Source organism: Dermochelys coriacea, chromosome 14, assembly GCF_009764565.3.
Source record: "Dermochelys coriacea isolate rDerCor1 chromosome 14, rDerCor1.pri.v4, whole genome shotgun sequence".
Lineage (NCBI taxonomy): Eukaryota > Metazoa > Chordata > Testudines > Dermochelyidae > Dermochelys > Dermochelys coriacea.
The window spans coordinates 14,572,125-14,587,283 of record NC_050081.1 but is presented as its reverse complement, the minus strand read 5'-3'; the positions used below and the strand labels follow the sequence as shown (position 1 = coordinate 14,587,283).

The window sequence follows — 15,159 nt, the reverse complement described above, 5'->3', positions numbered from 1 at the left end:
CGGAGCGTGAGTTGCTGAGGAACAAATGGCACCAGGAGGAAAGGATGGAGACAAGGAGAATTGTGCTTTTATTTAACCCCTTCACCTCTGAATTCTCTAACCACATGCAAAATATGCCACAGGTGTGTGGGTGTGTCGGGGGGTAATGTAGTCTATTGTCGGACTGAAATATGAAACTCATTCCACCCAGGTGGGCTCTGGTGTATCGATATAGCAAGGAAGCAGGGGGGATCAGATGATTATAAAAGCCAGCAAGCAGAGAGAGCTGCAGGAGGATAGAGCACTGAATGGGAAGTCCTTGACTTTGGCCAAGTCCCTTCCCCTCTTTGTGCCTCAGTTTCCCTCCCTACAAAATGGAGATGATGGTTCCTGCTCAGCTTTGCAAGGTGCTTTAAGAGCTACCCATGAAAAGCTACAGAAGTGCTAAGTGTTCCTGCATACCATCACCAAGGCAGCAATGCTCTAGATAGGAATAGCATAGAGTAGAGCCTATGCAGTGTGTCCGAGAGATCTCCGAGAGCTTCCAGGAGGCCTGTTCCATGCAAAGAACATGGGGACTGTGAAGCTGTAATGTGTGTGACTGCATGCTGTATATATGGCACCAGTGCAACTGCACACCTAGCATTAGGGCTAAAAATTGAGGTGTTGAGCTCCCCAAACTCAGACCTCTGCCATGGCAGCTAACGAGGCTGGAGTCTGCAGGCCTGCTTCCCCAGCCCAGCAAGGATTCATGCCATGCCCAGAGGCTGTTCAGGCCCTTTTGCCCAACAGTCTTCAGTGCACCCCAAATACAACAGTTCCATGTAAATCCAACAGCTGCCTTTCCCTAGAGCCAGTGGTTTCCTTGCTGCAGCCTCCCTGCTCCTCCAGGTAATCTGCCTGGGAACCCTCCTGCTCCAGGGCCTGTCACTGGGCAAACCTTCCTTTCCCCTGTATCTCCTGCAGCTCGCTCTCCTTGCTGGCTTATATAATCATCTGCTCCCCAACTGATTGGTTTCAGCTGGGAGGCAAATGATCCATCATAGGTGGGGCTGGGTCCAACTTCCCCCTTAAAGGTCCAGCCACCCTGTGGCAGGTATTGCCTAGCTCAGAGTAATACAGTGCTAGAGCTTTTATATTCTCTGTGGGTGTCAAGTTCAGGGCAACTGCACCTGTATTCCTCTTCTGTGGCCCACTAAGGGCACCCATTGTAGGCTCCTGGCTCCTCAGCCATCGCCTCTCTTGGGCGGAGACCCGGATCTCTCTCCCTCCTGAGCAGGGGTTTTTCAAGACTGCACAGTTCCCTGATACTCCCAGCAAGCCAGACTTCCCTAACAGGCCAGCGTCTGCGCTTTGCTTTCTCTCCAGAGGCTATGCCTAATGTATTGCCTGCAGTTATGAGTTACCACACAGCTCTTTGTAAGCAAGCACATTTATTCTTAAGGCGAAAGCATTATAGAAAAAACATATTCAAAATAGTAGAAGAACTTACACATATAGTAAAAAGCTTAGCAGAGGTCACCCCAATTCCAACCTAGAGCAGGTGTCAGTCCTTCAAACCCTGCAACTTGGTTTTCCCCATGAAAGTTTGACTGTCTCAGATTCAGAACCAGAACCCAGGCTGGACAGTTCATTGGTTTCTTCTACAACTCAGGCCTTTGATCTCATCTCCAGGAACATATAATCTGCAGATAGTGATGCACTCCTCAGGGCATAGCTTTAAAAGACATAACTAGAGGTGGGGGAATTTGCATTAACTTCTCCCTAGGCATTCCCCAGGAAATCCACTTCACGCTTATTGTCCCAAAAGTCCATTCTCGTCTGGCACATTTTCAGTGTAATCTTTTGGACTCCCAGACCTTACCTCACATCTCCCCCAAAGAGGTCACATGCAGTCCTGGCCCACAATAATACATAAGCTTTGCAATTAATACAATGGATCCCCAAAGACAGTTAAGCTTAAATCTATAAGGTTTCCCAAGAATATGCAGGAAATTGCCCTATCTGTCATAGCGGGCTTTTAATCTGATCTTCCACTGAATCGAGTATGGGGAGAGGAAGCCCCAGCACCCTGTGCAGCTAAGGGCACCATTCTCCTGCCAGCAGTGGCAGCGAGTGTGGAACGTGCCATAGAGACCCGCAGTGCAGATAAAAGAGCCGCTGGATGGATCGGATGAGAGAATGGTGACTTTAAATCTTCGAAGTGATTGTCAGGTTTACAAAGAGCCAGGCAGTGTAGCCTCCAACTCTTTGCATCTTCTGCCTCTTTGTCCACCCCCTCTTCGTGTGTGATAAAATGGAGCTATTAAAAACTGGGGAAGTGAAAGGAAATAAAAAAGGAATTTCACAGCAATAGTAGCTTAGAGAGCAGCTAGGGAGCCTGCACCCAAAGTGAAAGGAGCTGGCAAACACTAGAGCTATGGGGGAGGGGGTAGGCTGGAGGGAGCAGTAGAGGGCACTGGGATGGGTGTGGGGTTAGGCCAGGGGGAGCAGTGGGAAGATAGGGGCACTGGAATGGGTGGGGGGTTGGGCTGGGGGGGCAGTGGGAAGCAGGGGCCATTGAATATCAGGGATCTGATTATCCCATTCATTCTGTATGCAAACCTCCTATTAACTTCAGCCAAGGGTTGATGGGAAGGCACCCGTGTTGGCCTTGAGTGACATCCTTGCCTCCATCTCATTCCCTCACTGCCCATCCCAGGAGCTGAGCTGACAGGCTTCCTCAGGAGCTGCCTCTACCCCCTATGGCTGGACGGGGCCCAAAGAGGGGAATTTGAAGGGGTGCGCTGTGACTGACTGTTACTGAGTCTCTACTTGGCTTTGGTGTGCAGGGTGCAGAGCATGCCAAGCAGGGAGGGGCTGAAAACCTCGCTTCTGAGGGGGATACGCTCAGCCAAATGCGTGGGGCTTCTGCTTTTCATCTCCTCTGAGCACTTGTCAGAGCCACGGGACGACGCCCTGTGTGTCAGCTCGACAAAAGTGCTCCACAGCTGGGAATGCTTCAAACCAAGTCCAGGCCCCTGGCTTTGAAATTTCTGAACAGAAGGATCCAGACCTTACTGAGCTTAGGCTCCCTGTGTGTTGGAGCTGTCCCTCGAAGGCTGAGCATGGGGCTGATGGTAGCTGAGTCATCGTACTAACCGGTGTATGCAGCACGCAGTAGGGTGGGGGATGAGGAGCTGGGGATCAAAGGGAGAAAAACATAAGGTCAGCGGGCAGCAAGGTGCAGAGTAGGAGCTGTCAGAGAGAGGGGCAGGAGAGGCCTGCAGACCTGGAACTGGGGGATCACTATGTGCCTAGCTTGTTTCATTCCCTGATTGTTCCTATGAAGAAGCAGCTTATAACACGGTATGCTGCCCTGGAGCCAGGGCTATATGGAGCTGTGGGGAGGAGAGCTGGCCTGCAGGAGTGGGGTCACTCATGGAACTCAGGATCCCAGGTGCTAGCCGTGTTCCTCGCCCTGTTGCCAGGGCTTCTGCTGGCTCCCTGATGGCAGGCCCCTCTCTCCCTGCTGCTAGGTTCTAAGCCCCTCTTCTGCTAATTTTTTGTTCTTTCTCCATGCTCCCCTTCCCCCTCCCTCTCTGGGCCTCCCATCCCGTCCGCACTCAGGTCTGTCTGTTGCCCATTCCCACCCTGGTTTCTGTTTGCTTTGGGTTGCAGGGACTCCGTGGTGGACATGGGCAGAGCTCTGACGCACACTCTGGTACTGTCCATGGTGCTGGGCTGTTCAGCTGTCATACTGGATCTCCTGCTGCCGGGCCCTGGGGAGCCAGTGGTAAATGTGGCCGTGGTATTTGGAGGCTCCTCATACCCTCTCCACATCCGCAGCCGGCTGACTCACCAGAGCTTCCTGGACCTGCCTCTGGAGATCCACCCGGTCACGGTGATTGTGAATGACACCAACCCCAGCACCCTCCTGACCCAGATCTGCAACATCCTCGCCATCACCAAGATCCACGGCATTGTCTTTGAGGACAACATTGGCACAGAGGCTGTGGCACAGATCCTGGACTTCATATCCTCCCAGACCCAGGTCCCCATCATCAGCATCAGTGGGGGCTCTGCCGTGGTCCTGACCCCCAAGGTGAAATCTCTTCATTGGTTATTTCTGGAGATGGTGGATGGGAGGCAGAGGGGGAAATTAGGGAGTCTCATGAAATCCTCTAAATATATAGGCCCAAATCCCCAGCTTGTGTAAATCAGCACAGCTCCATAGAAGTCAACCAATCTGTGTCAGTTGACATCGGCTGGGGATCTGGCCCCTAATATGCATATGTAAATTTCCAATCATTTTATTTTCAGGGAGGAACAAATCACTACAATGTTGTCTAAAGTGTCTGCAATGCTAAATAGGCAAGGAGCTGTATTCTTAACAATCTGGTGTTGTAGAACTCTTTGCCAGAGGATGTTGTGAAGGCCAAGACACTAATGTGATTCAAAAAAGAACTAGATAAGTTCATGGAGGATATGTCTACCAATGGCTATTAGCCAGGATGGGCAGGGATGGTGTCCTGGATGGATCACTTGATGATGACCTGTTCTGTTCATTCCCTCTGGGGCACCTGGCACTGGCCACTGTCAGAAGACAGGATACTAGGCTAGATGGACCTTTGGTCTAATCCAGTATGGCCGTTCTTATGTATTTTAAGACACACAAAATGCAGACCAATGTTTGAATGCATGGGAAAGCAGGAGAGTGTCATGGTGATTGTAAGAGAAGATCTTCTATTATTAATCATCAGTTTCTGGTAGTGCCCTCTATGAGCAAGGTACTCTTCAAATATTCAAAAAGAATGGCTCCGGCTCCGATTAGCTCACAATCTAGGGCAGGGATCGGCAACGTTTGGCATGCAGCTGATCAGGGAAATCCGCTGGCGGGTCAGGATGGTTTGTTTACCTGCAGCATCCGCAGTTTTGGCCAATTGCAGCTACCACTGGCTGCGGTCCCCATTCCAGGCCAATGGGGGCTGCGGGAAGCGGCATGGTCTGAGGGATGTGCTGGCCGCTGCTTCCCACAGCCCCCATTGGCCTGGAATGGCGAACCGCGGCCAGTGGGAGCTGCGATCGGCCGAACCTGTGGACACTGCAGGCAAACAAATCGTCCAAGCCCGACAGCGGATTTCCCTGACAGGCCGCATGCCAAATGTTGCTGATCCCTGATCTAGGGCATAAGCATCTATGTCAAATGTCACTGTTTAGTTAACTCTCACTGTCCACCCCCACTCCTTTGAGTGCCACTTACCCTATGACAGCTGTGAACATCCCTGCTTTCTTATGTGTTTACATGGGAGCTCCATTCCCTGAGTCCAGCTCTGCATCTTCAAACTGAAACTCCTGCTGGGAAGTGACAGCTGCCCCTGGGACACTCACCGCAATGGAGACTGTGAGGATGTTGAAGGGGTTTGTTAAACACGGTTCTGAGAACTCCTTCAGTGGCTTGTATGTGGCTACCTCTCGGAATATAACTCTCGCAGTGCAGGCAAAGAAGGCCCAGCTAGGCAAGCTTGGAGCCTGGTGATAGTAGCAGATGAAACTCCTCTGACTCAAAGTGGGGAAGTCAGGACCAACCCTACCCACATCGAGTGCGGGGGCTCCACTGAACTAGTGCAGATTTCCTTTAGGACATTGATGCTGAGAAATGGTCACTGAGCCCCACAGAAGTGTCTCAGAATCAGGCCCTACAGTCCCTTCTTTCGGGTTATGTATAAGTAGTGACACCCCCTTGGCCTGCCAGGGGTGTCAACAGGGTTTAAATCTGGGAACTTCAACGCCAAAGCATGACTCTCCCTCACTTGAACTAAAGGAGGAACTCAATTAGCTGGCAGCAGTAGTTGGCTGGTTTCCTCTCTGGGTGTGTTGTATCCTCTATGGGTAAATCTAAACTGCAGCTAGGAGGTGTAATTCCCTGCTGGGTAGAGGTGTATATATACTATTTTTGATCAAGCTGCCGGAGCACAGTTGTGAGACCTAGGCATGTCCCCCGGTGACTAGCCCGAGCCACCATCTGTGCAGGTTTGGCCACACTGCTACTTTTAGCATGCTAGCTTGATCAGAGCTTGTGCGTGTATGTCCACTCGACTGGGCGCTACAGCTCCAACAGCAGTGTAGATGTACGGTATGTGGAGAGGGCCTAACGGGGATACACGCGGTGTGTTGTGTGTGATTAGGGGAGTGTGCTGAGAAGGCAGAATTCATTGGAGGGGTGAGGAGAAGTGCTGGGAAGAGGGAACTGAGGTTCTGAGTGACACAGAAGCTGGTAGGAAATGTGAAATGGAAGGTGCTGAGTAGAGCTGAGTGAAAACAAGGCCATCCCTTGACCCTGTTGGTGTATCTCTGCACCCTGGGGAGCCGTGGGAGGGCAGGACAGTCCCAGGCGCTGGTCCCTGAAGCTGTCCTGCCAAGATCCTGGTCCTGCAAGTGCTGAGCACACACTGCTGACTCCAGTGGGAGTTAAAGGTGCCCAGCACCTTGCAGGATGTGGTCCTAAGTCACCACCATCAACACAAAGGCTCCCAAGACCGATGGTGTCCCCACCAGGCCCATTGGGATTCAACTCAGGCTGGTGAGGATGGAATCCAGCCCCATGTTTCATGCCAGCAGCAGTTGTGTCTTAAATCACCAACCCGAGCCACCTGAACATGCATTGCCTAGGCTGCTGCAGGGCACTGCAATTTCTTACAGATGGACTGCATACTGGGTAATTATTTTTAGTTTGCCCATCGCTGGGTGTCAGACGCTGTTACTGTCATCTACTTGCAGGGAAATGTGTAAAGATTTCCTTGAGCCTAGTTCGCTGCAAATGCGATTGTGTTTGTTTGTGGAAGTTTGATGCCAGGTTCTCATGGGCAGTTTATGTAATCGGCAAATCTTTAAGATCCAATAAAAATACAACCTTATCCCATCGAAGGGTTGGGGGAGGAGGAAGAGCTCGAGGAGACTGTTCCCAAATGCTTTTATATGGGAAACATTGTACATTACGGGTGCTAGCCTGGCCTGCCCAGAAGCAATGCCTAAGAGCGAGATCTTGAGCCCCTTCCCCAAACACAGTGAGCTTGAAGTTTGGTATTAACATGCCCAGCTCCATCTGGGAGAGACCTACAAGCCAATTCAGGAGAGGCAGCAATGAGCTGCCAGGACCCCTGACTGGAGGAAGTGACTCTATGCTGCAGGTCCTTAGAGGCGGGGAATAGGTTTGTTTGTTTTTGTTTTTGTTTTTTTTTTTGGGGGGGGGGGTTAGGGCATGTAGGAAGAATGCCTCCCATGCTGTTTTTAGTGTGGGGAGATCACAACGATTTATCTTTGTTTTTATTTGGGACAAAAGACAACCCAGTCCAGTTCTCAGCACTGGTTCTGTTACTCTTGCAGCCAAGACATTGGGTGTTGCAGAAGGAGGGGCTCAGCTCTTCGGACAGGGATGTGTAGGTCCCCTAACAGGACTCTACTGACATTTGGTTTTAAGGAGCTGTACTGATAGAGTATGAACGGAGTCCCATCTAATCCTCTTTGTCGTGGAGCTGATTTCCAAAACTTCCATGGCCCTGTTCCAAACTGTCTCCTGTACCTTATCTCTATCACCTCTCTCCCTCTGCTCTTCATAGCACCAGCCTCTCTGCTCCACTGCATGCAATCTGGCCGCTCCTGGTGCAATAGTCTCCTTCAAGGATCCTTCCGTGTCAAACAGCCTCTTTGCATCTCTCTGCCTCGTCTGATCTTCAACTGATTTCACAACTCCCTGCTGAAACCCCTTTCTCTGCTGGCTGCACCTCTGAGCCCCCCTCTGCTCATGTTTATCCTACCCATATAAGTCTGGAAGGTGTGTTGGGATGCAGTTTGTTTGAACACCATCTCTATAAAACCAGGCCCTGATCCTACTAGCCCCCTGCGAGTGGACTTCTCTGTGACTTCAGTAAGAGTTCTGTGCATGGAGAGTTCGCAGGATTTGCCCCCTAAAAATACACTGCGTTAAGTGGGAAACACAGAACCCTGGAGCTGGGTCTTGATCTATTCTAACCCTTCACATGTATTTTGGTTAGCAGTTTGGAATCTTTTTTGGGGCCTGATGTTCAAAAGATCCTTAGCCTGTTTTCTATTTCCGTGGGTGCATATTTGTGCCTGTAAATAATACTGCCTGACATTGTACCTGGACCAAATGACACTGTTTGCATGTGTGGCTACCTGACTTGTGGGTGCCACCAGAAAGCTTTGTGTGTGTAACTTGCACCTGCAGTTAATTGTGGTGTAAATTTAGGCCCACAAAATCGTCGAACATTGAGCTTGATAGGACTGCTAGAATGTAAGGTACTACTCATGATTAAGGGTATCAGAATCAAGCTCCAAATGATTACAAATAGGCCTTGAATTTCCAGTGCTTTGGACCCAGAGGGCTGCAGAACTTTCTCTGATTCTTCCCATCTCCTCCCAGTGGATTCTCTCTCTATTTTACAGAGGGTTTAATTCTGGCAGCGGTTCTGGAGTTCTCCCTCATTTGCAGGGATGTCCTCGATTTCCTTCTTGGAGCTGTGTCTCTCTTGGTTGCAAACTCCTCTACAACAGGCTTCTCAAATCTGGGGTAGTCTCCCCCAAGACAATGTATCTACCTGACAACTCTGAGTTTACCTGGGAATTAATTTCCAGGGGGACTGATCGATGTTTCCCTGTAAAAACAATTCAATGGAGTTTATGGCAGTTTGCACCAAAAAATCCCACTGCCTTCTCTGTGACCTCTGTAAATTTCATTTTGTAAACCATTTAAGATGGAATCAGATCAATTAAGATTTGCTAATGAGTGGGACAAATGGTTGGGGTGATGTGGGAGAGAGGGAGATGGCCAGTGCGATTCTTGAAAAGGCAAGGTGGGTATTGGGCATGTGTAAATGAAATTTAACAGCATTAATTCACCAGGCAGATTTTTTTACTCAAATGTTTCATTTTTTCATAATTGTAAAGAAAAATGTTTGTCTCTTCTGAAGTTGCAGAAAAATTAAATTGAGGATGAATTTTAGTCAAAGGAAGAGTTAGTCATAGAAATTAGGAACAGAAAAGGCCTTTTAGGTAATCTAGCCCATCCCTCTCAGACAGGATAAAATATCAGTGAACATATGATAAGGGGAAATCCTAAACTGGCTAATTTTATATATCCCAAGTGATGAGGTTTCCACCACCTCCTGGCACTGCTGAGATGATCTCTTCCTACTGGCAAACTTGAAGGCCTATGGGATCATAAGTAAAATGTAGGTTTTTGGAATGGGCAGTCTGGGAGATACAGAGCTGAAAATGGAAGGGCTCAGAATGTACAAAATGAGGAATGAAATATAATTGGGAATTGGAATTATGAAAGTTTGAGATCCCTGATCATGTTGTTGGATTGGGAAGCAGATATTCAGCATCCAAAATCAGGAGGGGCGACGAGTGATAAGGCAAGGAAGATATGATCTCAGGGAAAGGTATACAAGGACTGGGCTGAGCAGGTATGGGATAAGACTCAAACTATTGTTTGTAGGCCACCAGTGGTCTGTGGGGTCCTCCCTTGCTCAGCAGAGTGAAGCAATTTGAAGAGCCACTGGGATAAAAAATGGGGGAGGGGAAGAGAGGGTTGGGAGTGGGAAATACTTGACTTGGAATAGCAGATAAAGGAAAAGAGTGTCTGATGCTGGACTGAAAATAATAATAATAGCAATAATAATCCTCGGTATTTAGATAGCACTTTTACAAACATTAATTAATTCATCCTCTTAACAGCCCTGGAAGTTAGGTAGCTGATTTTTATCCCCATTTTACAGCGTGGGGGTGGGGGAGAATTGAGACACAGCAGGGTGAAGTAATTTGCCTGAGGTCACCCCATAAGCCAATGACAGGTGGGGACAGACCCGGTTTCCTGACTCTTAGCCCTGAACTGTGAGCACAAGACTGGGCAGTCTATCCATGCCAGTCATAGGGCTGGGATGCTGGATTGGTGGTGACCTCTTTAGCCTGTGAAGGTTTCTAAGAGAGGAAAGGAGAGAAGATTGGCACCTTGGGGCTCTTTGCACTTAACTAGTTGCTAATCCATTCTCCTCTCTATGGTGGGTGGCTTTCTCTTCCAGGAGCCCGGCTCTGCTTTCCTGCAGCTGGGAGTCTCCATCGAGCAGCAGATCCAGGTGATCTTCAAAGTCTTGGAGGAATATGACTGGGGCTCCTTTGCGGTCATCACCAGCCTGTACCCAGGGTACAACATCTTCGTGGACGTTATCCGTTCCTTCACGGATGCCAGCTACTTTGGTTGGGAACTCCAGGACGTCCTGACCTTTGAGATGACCCAGGATGGGAGCAATTCCAAAACCCAGCGGCTGCTACGGCAGATTGATGCCCAGGTGATGATTGTGTACTGCTCGCGGGAGGAGGCTGTGTACCTCTTCCAGGTGGCAAAGCAGGCGGGCTTGGTCGGGCCCGGCTACATCTGGATTGTGCCAAGCCTGACGGTGGGGAACATGGAGATCCCGCCTGCCTCTTTCCCCATCGGCCTCATCAGTGTGGTGACCGAGAGCTGGAAGATGAGCCTGAGGCAGAAAGTTCGGGATGGCATGGCCATCATCGCCACGGGGGCTGAGAGCTACTTCAGGACCCACGGGTCCCTCCCAGACGTGGGCAAGGACTGTAAGACGCCACCTACCACTACCGCCAACAGAACTTTCTACAGGTCAGCCTGGAAAAGTTGCTCCTGGGTAGCCACCAGCAGTGCTGGGACTTAGCAACTTGCATAATGGGGATCAGGAAAGAAGGGGATAAAGCTCTCAGAGAAGCCTGGAGGTACCCTCCCTTGGGCAGGGGTAGGTTGGCAGTATCCACTCGGAGAGATACTGAACTCCACCAGTTGGGGAAATCCCCCCCCCGGACCTCCTGAAAGTGTGTGTGTGGGGGCGGAATCAGCATCAGAGAGCGTGAGGGCCCCGTAAATTGATCAGCTTAACGATGCTGAGCTCCACCTCTTGGCTGGTAGAGGGGTGCTTCCTGTTCAGCTCTGAGCTGCTGGGACTGCCCTTTCCTGGGGGTGAGAGAACTCTGCCTCCTTCACTTTTCCCCACACTCCTCATAGACCTAGAGCAGGGAATGTGACCTTGCCCAGGGTCACCGACAAGGTCAGAGCCAGGAAGAAAACACAGGTGTCCAGACTCCAAGGCCAGTGACTTGCCCATTGCACCCCACTGCCAGATACACCCTAGCAAGATGTGGTATAGAGGGAAAACTCTTTCTTTTTCCCTTCCTCCAAATGCTCGCTCAGGGCGAAAGCAGCAGTATTGGCACTGCCAACGTGGAGTGTGGCACAAAGGAGCAGGGTGATAGACAGAGGGAAAGCGCAGGAGCCAGCAGGCACAAAGGGCAAGGGGAGGAGAGGGAGGGCCAGGCTACAAAGCCTGAAGGACTGGTCTCAGTGTAACGTTTTTTAAGTAGCGTGTGACCCTTGGCTAACTGAGCAAGGGGCTTTGTCTCCGGGTTTGGTAAATCCTGTGCTGCTTGGGTGATATAGTCCCACAGAGTCTCTGATTCATCGGTGTGGGGTGGGAGCTGGGTAAAGGGAGGAAGGGAACTGAGGGGAGGGCACCTGTCTGAAGGAATGACACTGAGGGTGAGTGATACCAGTCACCAGGCTGCTCTTATGTGCTAGAGCTGAATATGCCAGCACCCGGCTCGCACACGTGGGCATGGTGCCAGTCCCGTGACCTTGCTGCCGCTCCGTGCCCAATGCTCCCCTCCCCCCCATGCCCTGTTAACTGATTTGGAATGTTCTGTCTCTTTAGCTCGTTAGCCTGTTGGCAGACCACACTCGCTGGGAAAATAAAGCGGGGGGGTGTTAAGATCCTGGGATGTCAGCTACGTTTCGTGCGTCTCTAAATCGCTGGAGCGCTGTCTGGCTTTGCCTCTGCCTCCTTCTGGTTCCTGGACTGAGGGAGCGGGGTGAAACCTCAGAGGGGGGGCGCTAATTTGTTGTTCAGTCATGTAATGTACTGCCAATATCTTGGGACTGTGGTGATAGGCTTGGTGTAAAAGCGTAAGTCAGGTAGAGCTCTCCCTCGTCTCCTGCTGTCCCAATCCATGCAGACTCCTTGCCTTAGTTTCCCTTCAGGTTGCTTTTGTCTGGGAAGCCTTGTTGCACCCTAGCCATGGGACTTATAACTGTGGCCCATACTGAGGAAAGGATAACATAGCTCCACCCTTGTATAGTGCTTTCCAGCCCTAGATCTCAGAGCATGCTGCCAAGAAAGGGGATCGTTATCCCTCTTTGACAGGTGGGGAAACTGAGGCAGGCAGTGGTGAAGTGACTCTCCCAAGGTGGCTCAGCTAGTCAATGGCAGAGCCAGGCATAGAACCCAGATTTCCTCTGCCTAGACCTGCTAGACCAAGCTGCCAGATGATCATAGGGGCAATGATGGGGAGAGAGGCCAGGCTGGAATCTGGGCTCTCTGAGTTAGCCTGTGCTGGTGATGGCGTCTGTGGGAGGGAGAGAGGTTGCTAGCCCTGTTTGGGAAGCTCCCACCTTTCCGGGCCACAGTGCTTCTTGTTTCCCCCCACAGGCATCTGCTGAATGTGACATGGGAGCACAGGGACTTCTCCTTCAATGAAGCTGGTTACTTGGTGAGGCCCACCATGGTGGTGATCTCACTGAACCGGCATCGGCTCTGGGAGATGGTAAGGGCTGCTTTCCCCTTCAGCACCCACAGTTGTCTCCCTCTCTTTTAAGGCATGGCCACTCAGGAACACCTCTCCCTGCAAAGCACAGCATCCACTGGGCGCTATAGGTTAAAACCAACACAGGAAGGGGTGGGTGAGAGAAGAGGCTGCTGTCCAGAGAGAACATCCTACTAAAGAGTTACTTAGGAACTGCCATGCTCTGCTGCTCCAGACTCTTTACAGCTTCTGAGCCCTCCTCATGTCATGTCTCAGGGCAGGGTTCCTCTGCCTCCCTGGATGCCTTTGAGGAGCAGTGGGTGCTGTCCAGGGTTCTCTGCTTCGTATCTCCCTCTGGATCCCTGATTTTATCCCTGTGACCTTCACTCCCATCCCTGTTTTTCATTAATCCTGTAGATTTAGTTCATGCCTGGGTCCTGTGGCTCCTCACCTTACGGTGGGGGTGGGGGGCTTTAGCAATGGGTGGGCTCACACCTGCCCATCCCCAGTGCCTCAGTAGTTCCAGACTCTCTACCCAATGGCTTCTCTTCCTTGAGGTTCCAGATCCACTAAGACCTGTGACAAGCTCCCATTTGCAACCAATCCAAACACCTTCATTAGGCACCCACAGTGCACTTACCACCCCCATCCCCAGGAGCACCTATATGCACTTCTTAAGATCCCTCCACCATGTGCTCTGGAGACTGCCACAAACTAGCCACCAAGCTCCTAGCTCCTTTAGAGGTCCCATGTTCTCCTGCTCCTCCGCTTGGAGGCTTCCATGTGCTTTTACTTCTCCCACAGACTGTCGGGTTGGCTCCTACGCCACCTTGACCACCCCTTTAGAGACTCCCTATACTCCTGTTAGATAACCTCTCTATTTTCTCCGTTGAGCCCCCTTGTGCTGCTCCTCCTTCCACATGCTCCATCTCTATAACTACTCCCAGTTATACTTCTGCAGCCTGAGATCCCCATTCTCTGGTTGCTCCCATTAAATACCACTGACGACTCCCCTTATAGGCCTCCCAGACCCACCCTGAGTCCTTCTGCTGCTATTTGAAGTTTTATTTCACACCAGCTGGGATACTGGGGGATTCTCGCTCTGAACTGCAGTGTTTACAATCAGGCTAGCATTTGATGTGATTAGTATTGAGAGTTCTGTTCCCAGCATTCAGGGGGTGGGAGCGCTGGAGTGTGTTTGCACCTGGGTCTGATATTCTTTTAGACAGGCTGCTTTCTTCTGAGAAGGTGAAAAGCGCCAAGGTAGGAAGCAGCCTTCAGGCAAACCAGACGACAGCCCAAGGGGGCATGGTGAGCTCTCGGGGAATGATCAGGGTCAGAGCTGAAAGCAGAGCAATTTAAGAAAACTGAGATGCTGCAGTAAGTGGTGTTAGTGATTCAGGAGGGAGTGCACTTCCCTCTGAGCCACTGTGCCCGTATGGTTTTGGGCAGGGAACATGCTGTCTTTGGCATGAGTTGTATAACAAAGGGCCGCTAGTGATCACTAAAGATCCCACACATCTTTATGCAAGAGCCGGGGAATTAACTTTGAGATGCTGACCGAATGTAGTTAATTACATTCAGCCTTCCTAAAGTAAAATTGCAGGATAATTGGATGTGGTGTTGTCCCTCCCTTCCTGTTAGTGTTGCTGCATGCTGCAACCCGCCCCTGAGGGTGAGCGAAGCCACTGACTGGTTTGTAATAGCGGATCGATCCAAGGGGGTCTGCATCTGCTCACAGGCAGAGGCAAAATGGGTTATCTGTTATGTGCTGTTTGACTATCGGGGCTCTACTGTCCATCCAGGGCCAGGCTGCCCCGATATCCAGACCCACCTGTAACTTCCCTGACATGCTGTCTCTTCCTCTAGTTGAACAGCAGTGCTGCAAAGGTGGTGGTTGTGGGAAGCAAAGGACATGCAAGCAAAGGACCTGCATTGACGACCCCTCCCCCCCCCACCCCCGGAATAACCTCACATGCACCATTGCCAGGCAGTCGCGGGCATTTCACCTGTTGTGTGGACAGTAACACTGTTCTCCAATCTCGGGCAGGTGGGGAAATGGGAGAAGGGGATCATCCACATGAAGTACCCAGTGTGGCCTCGCTATGGCTCCTTCCTGCAGCCCGTGTCGGACAATCGCCACCTCACCGTGGCCACCCTTGAAGAGAGGCCCTTTGTGATTGTGGAGAACACGGACCCGGCCTCTGGCGTCTGTGTGCGCAACACCGTCCCCTGCCGGAAGCAAACCAACTACACCGACCGGTAAGCAGGCAGGCAGATGGGCTGCTGGAGATGCCATGCTGCAACCCTCATCTTCAGCTGCCCCAGGTGTGCTGGAGCAGGGTTAGACTTGCACGTGCTCTGCTTCTCACAAGGTTGGTAGAAGGGAGCATCAGGTGTTCCAAGCCCTGCCCAAGCAAGGAGCAGAATTGGGCAGGCTGCAACCTCAGTATAAAATGGTGTTTTCTGCTCAGGCAGTGCTTTCTGAGTGTTTGCAAACAGGAATGTGGCTGGTGTGGATTTGATGTGATGCCAGGA

At 51.0% G+C, this 15,159-nt stretch overlaps 1 protein-coding gene across 3 annotated transcripts in view; it reads left to right on the top strand.

Moving 5' to 3' along the window:
* The window catches only part of GRIN2C (glutamate ionotropic receptor NMDA type subunit 2C), a 46,602-nt gene that overhangs the window by 9,135 nt on the left and 22,308 nt on the right, over window positions 1-15,159 (top strand). For all 3 annotated transcript variants that reach the window (XM_038372219.2, XM_043497577.1, XM_043497578.1), the window contains exons 2-5: window positions 3,640-4,063; window positions 10,062-10,654; window positions 12,528-12,642; window positions 14,672-14,883. In XM_038372219.2, coding sequence (XP_038228147.1) covers window positions 3,656-4,063; window positions 10,062-10,654; window positions 12,528-12,642; window positions 14,672-14,883 — 1,328 coding nt within the window. In that variant the 5' untranslated portion in view covers window positions 3,640-3,655. The remainder of the gene's footprint in view (window positions 1-3,639; window positions 4,064-10,061; window positions 10,655-12,527; window positions 12,643-14,671; window positions 14,884-15,159) is intronic.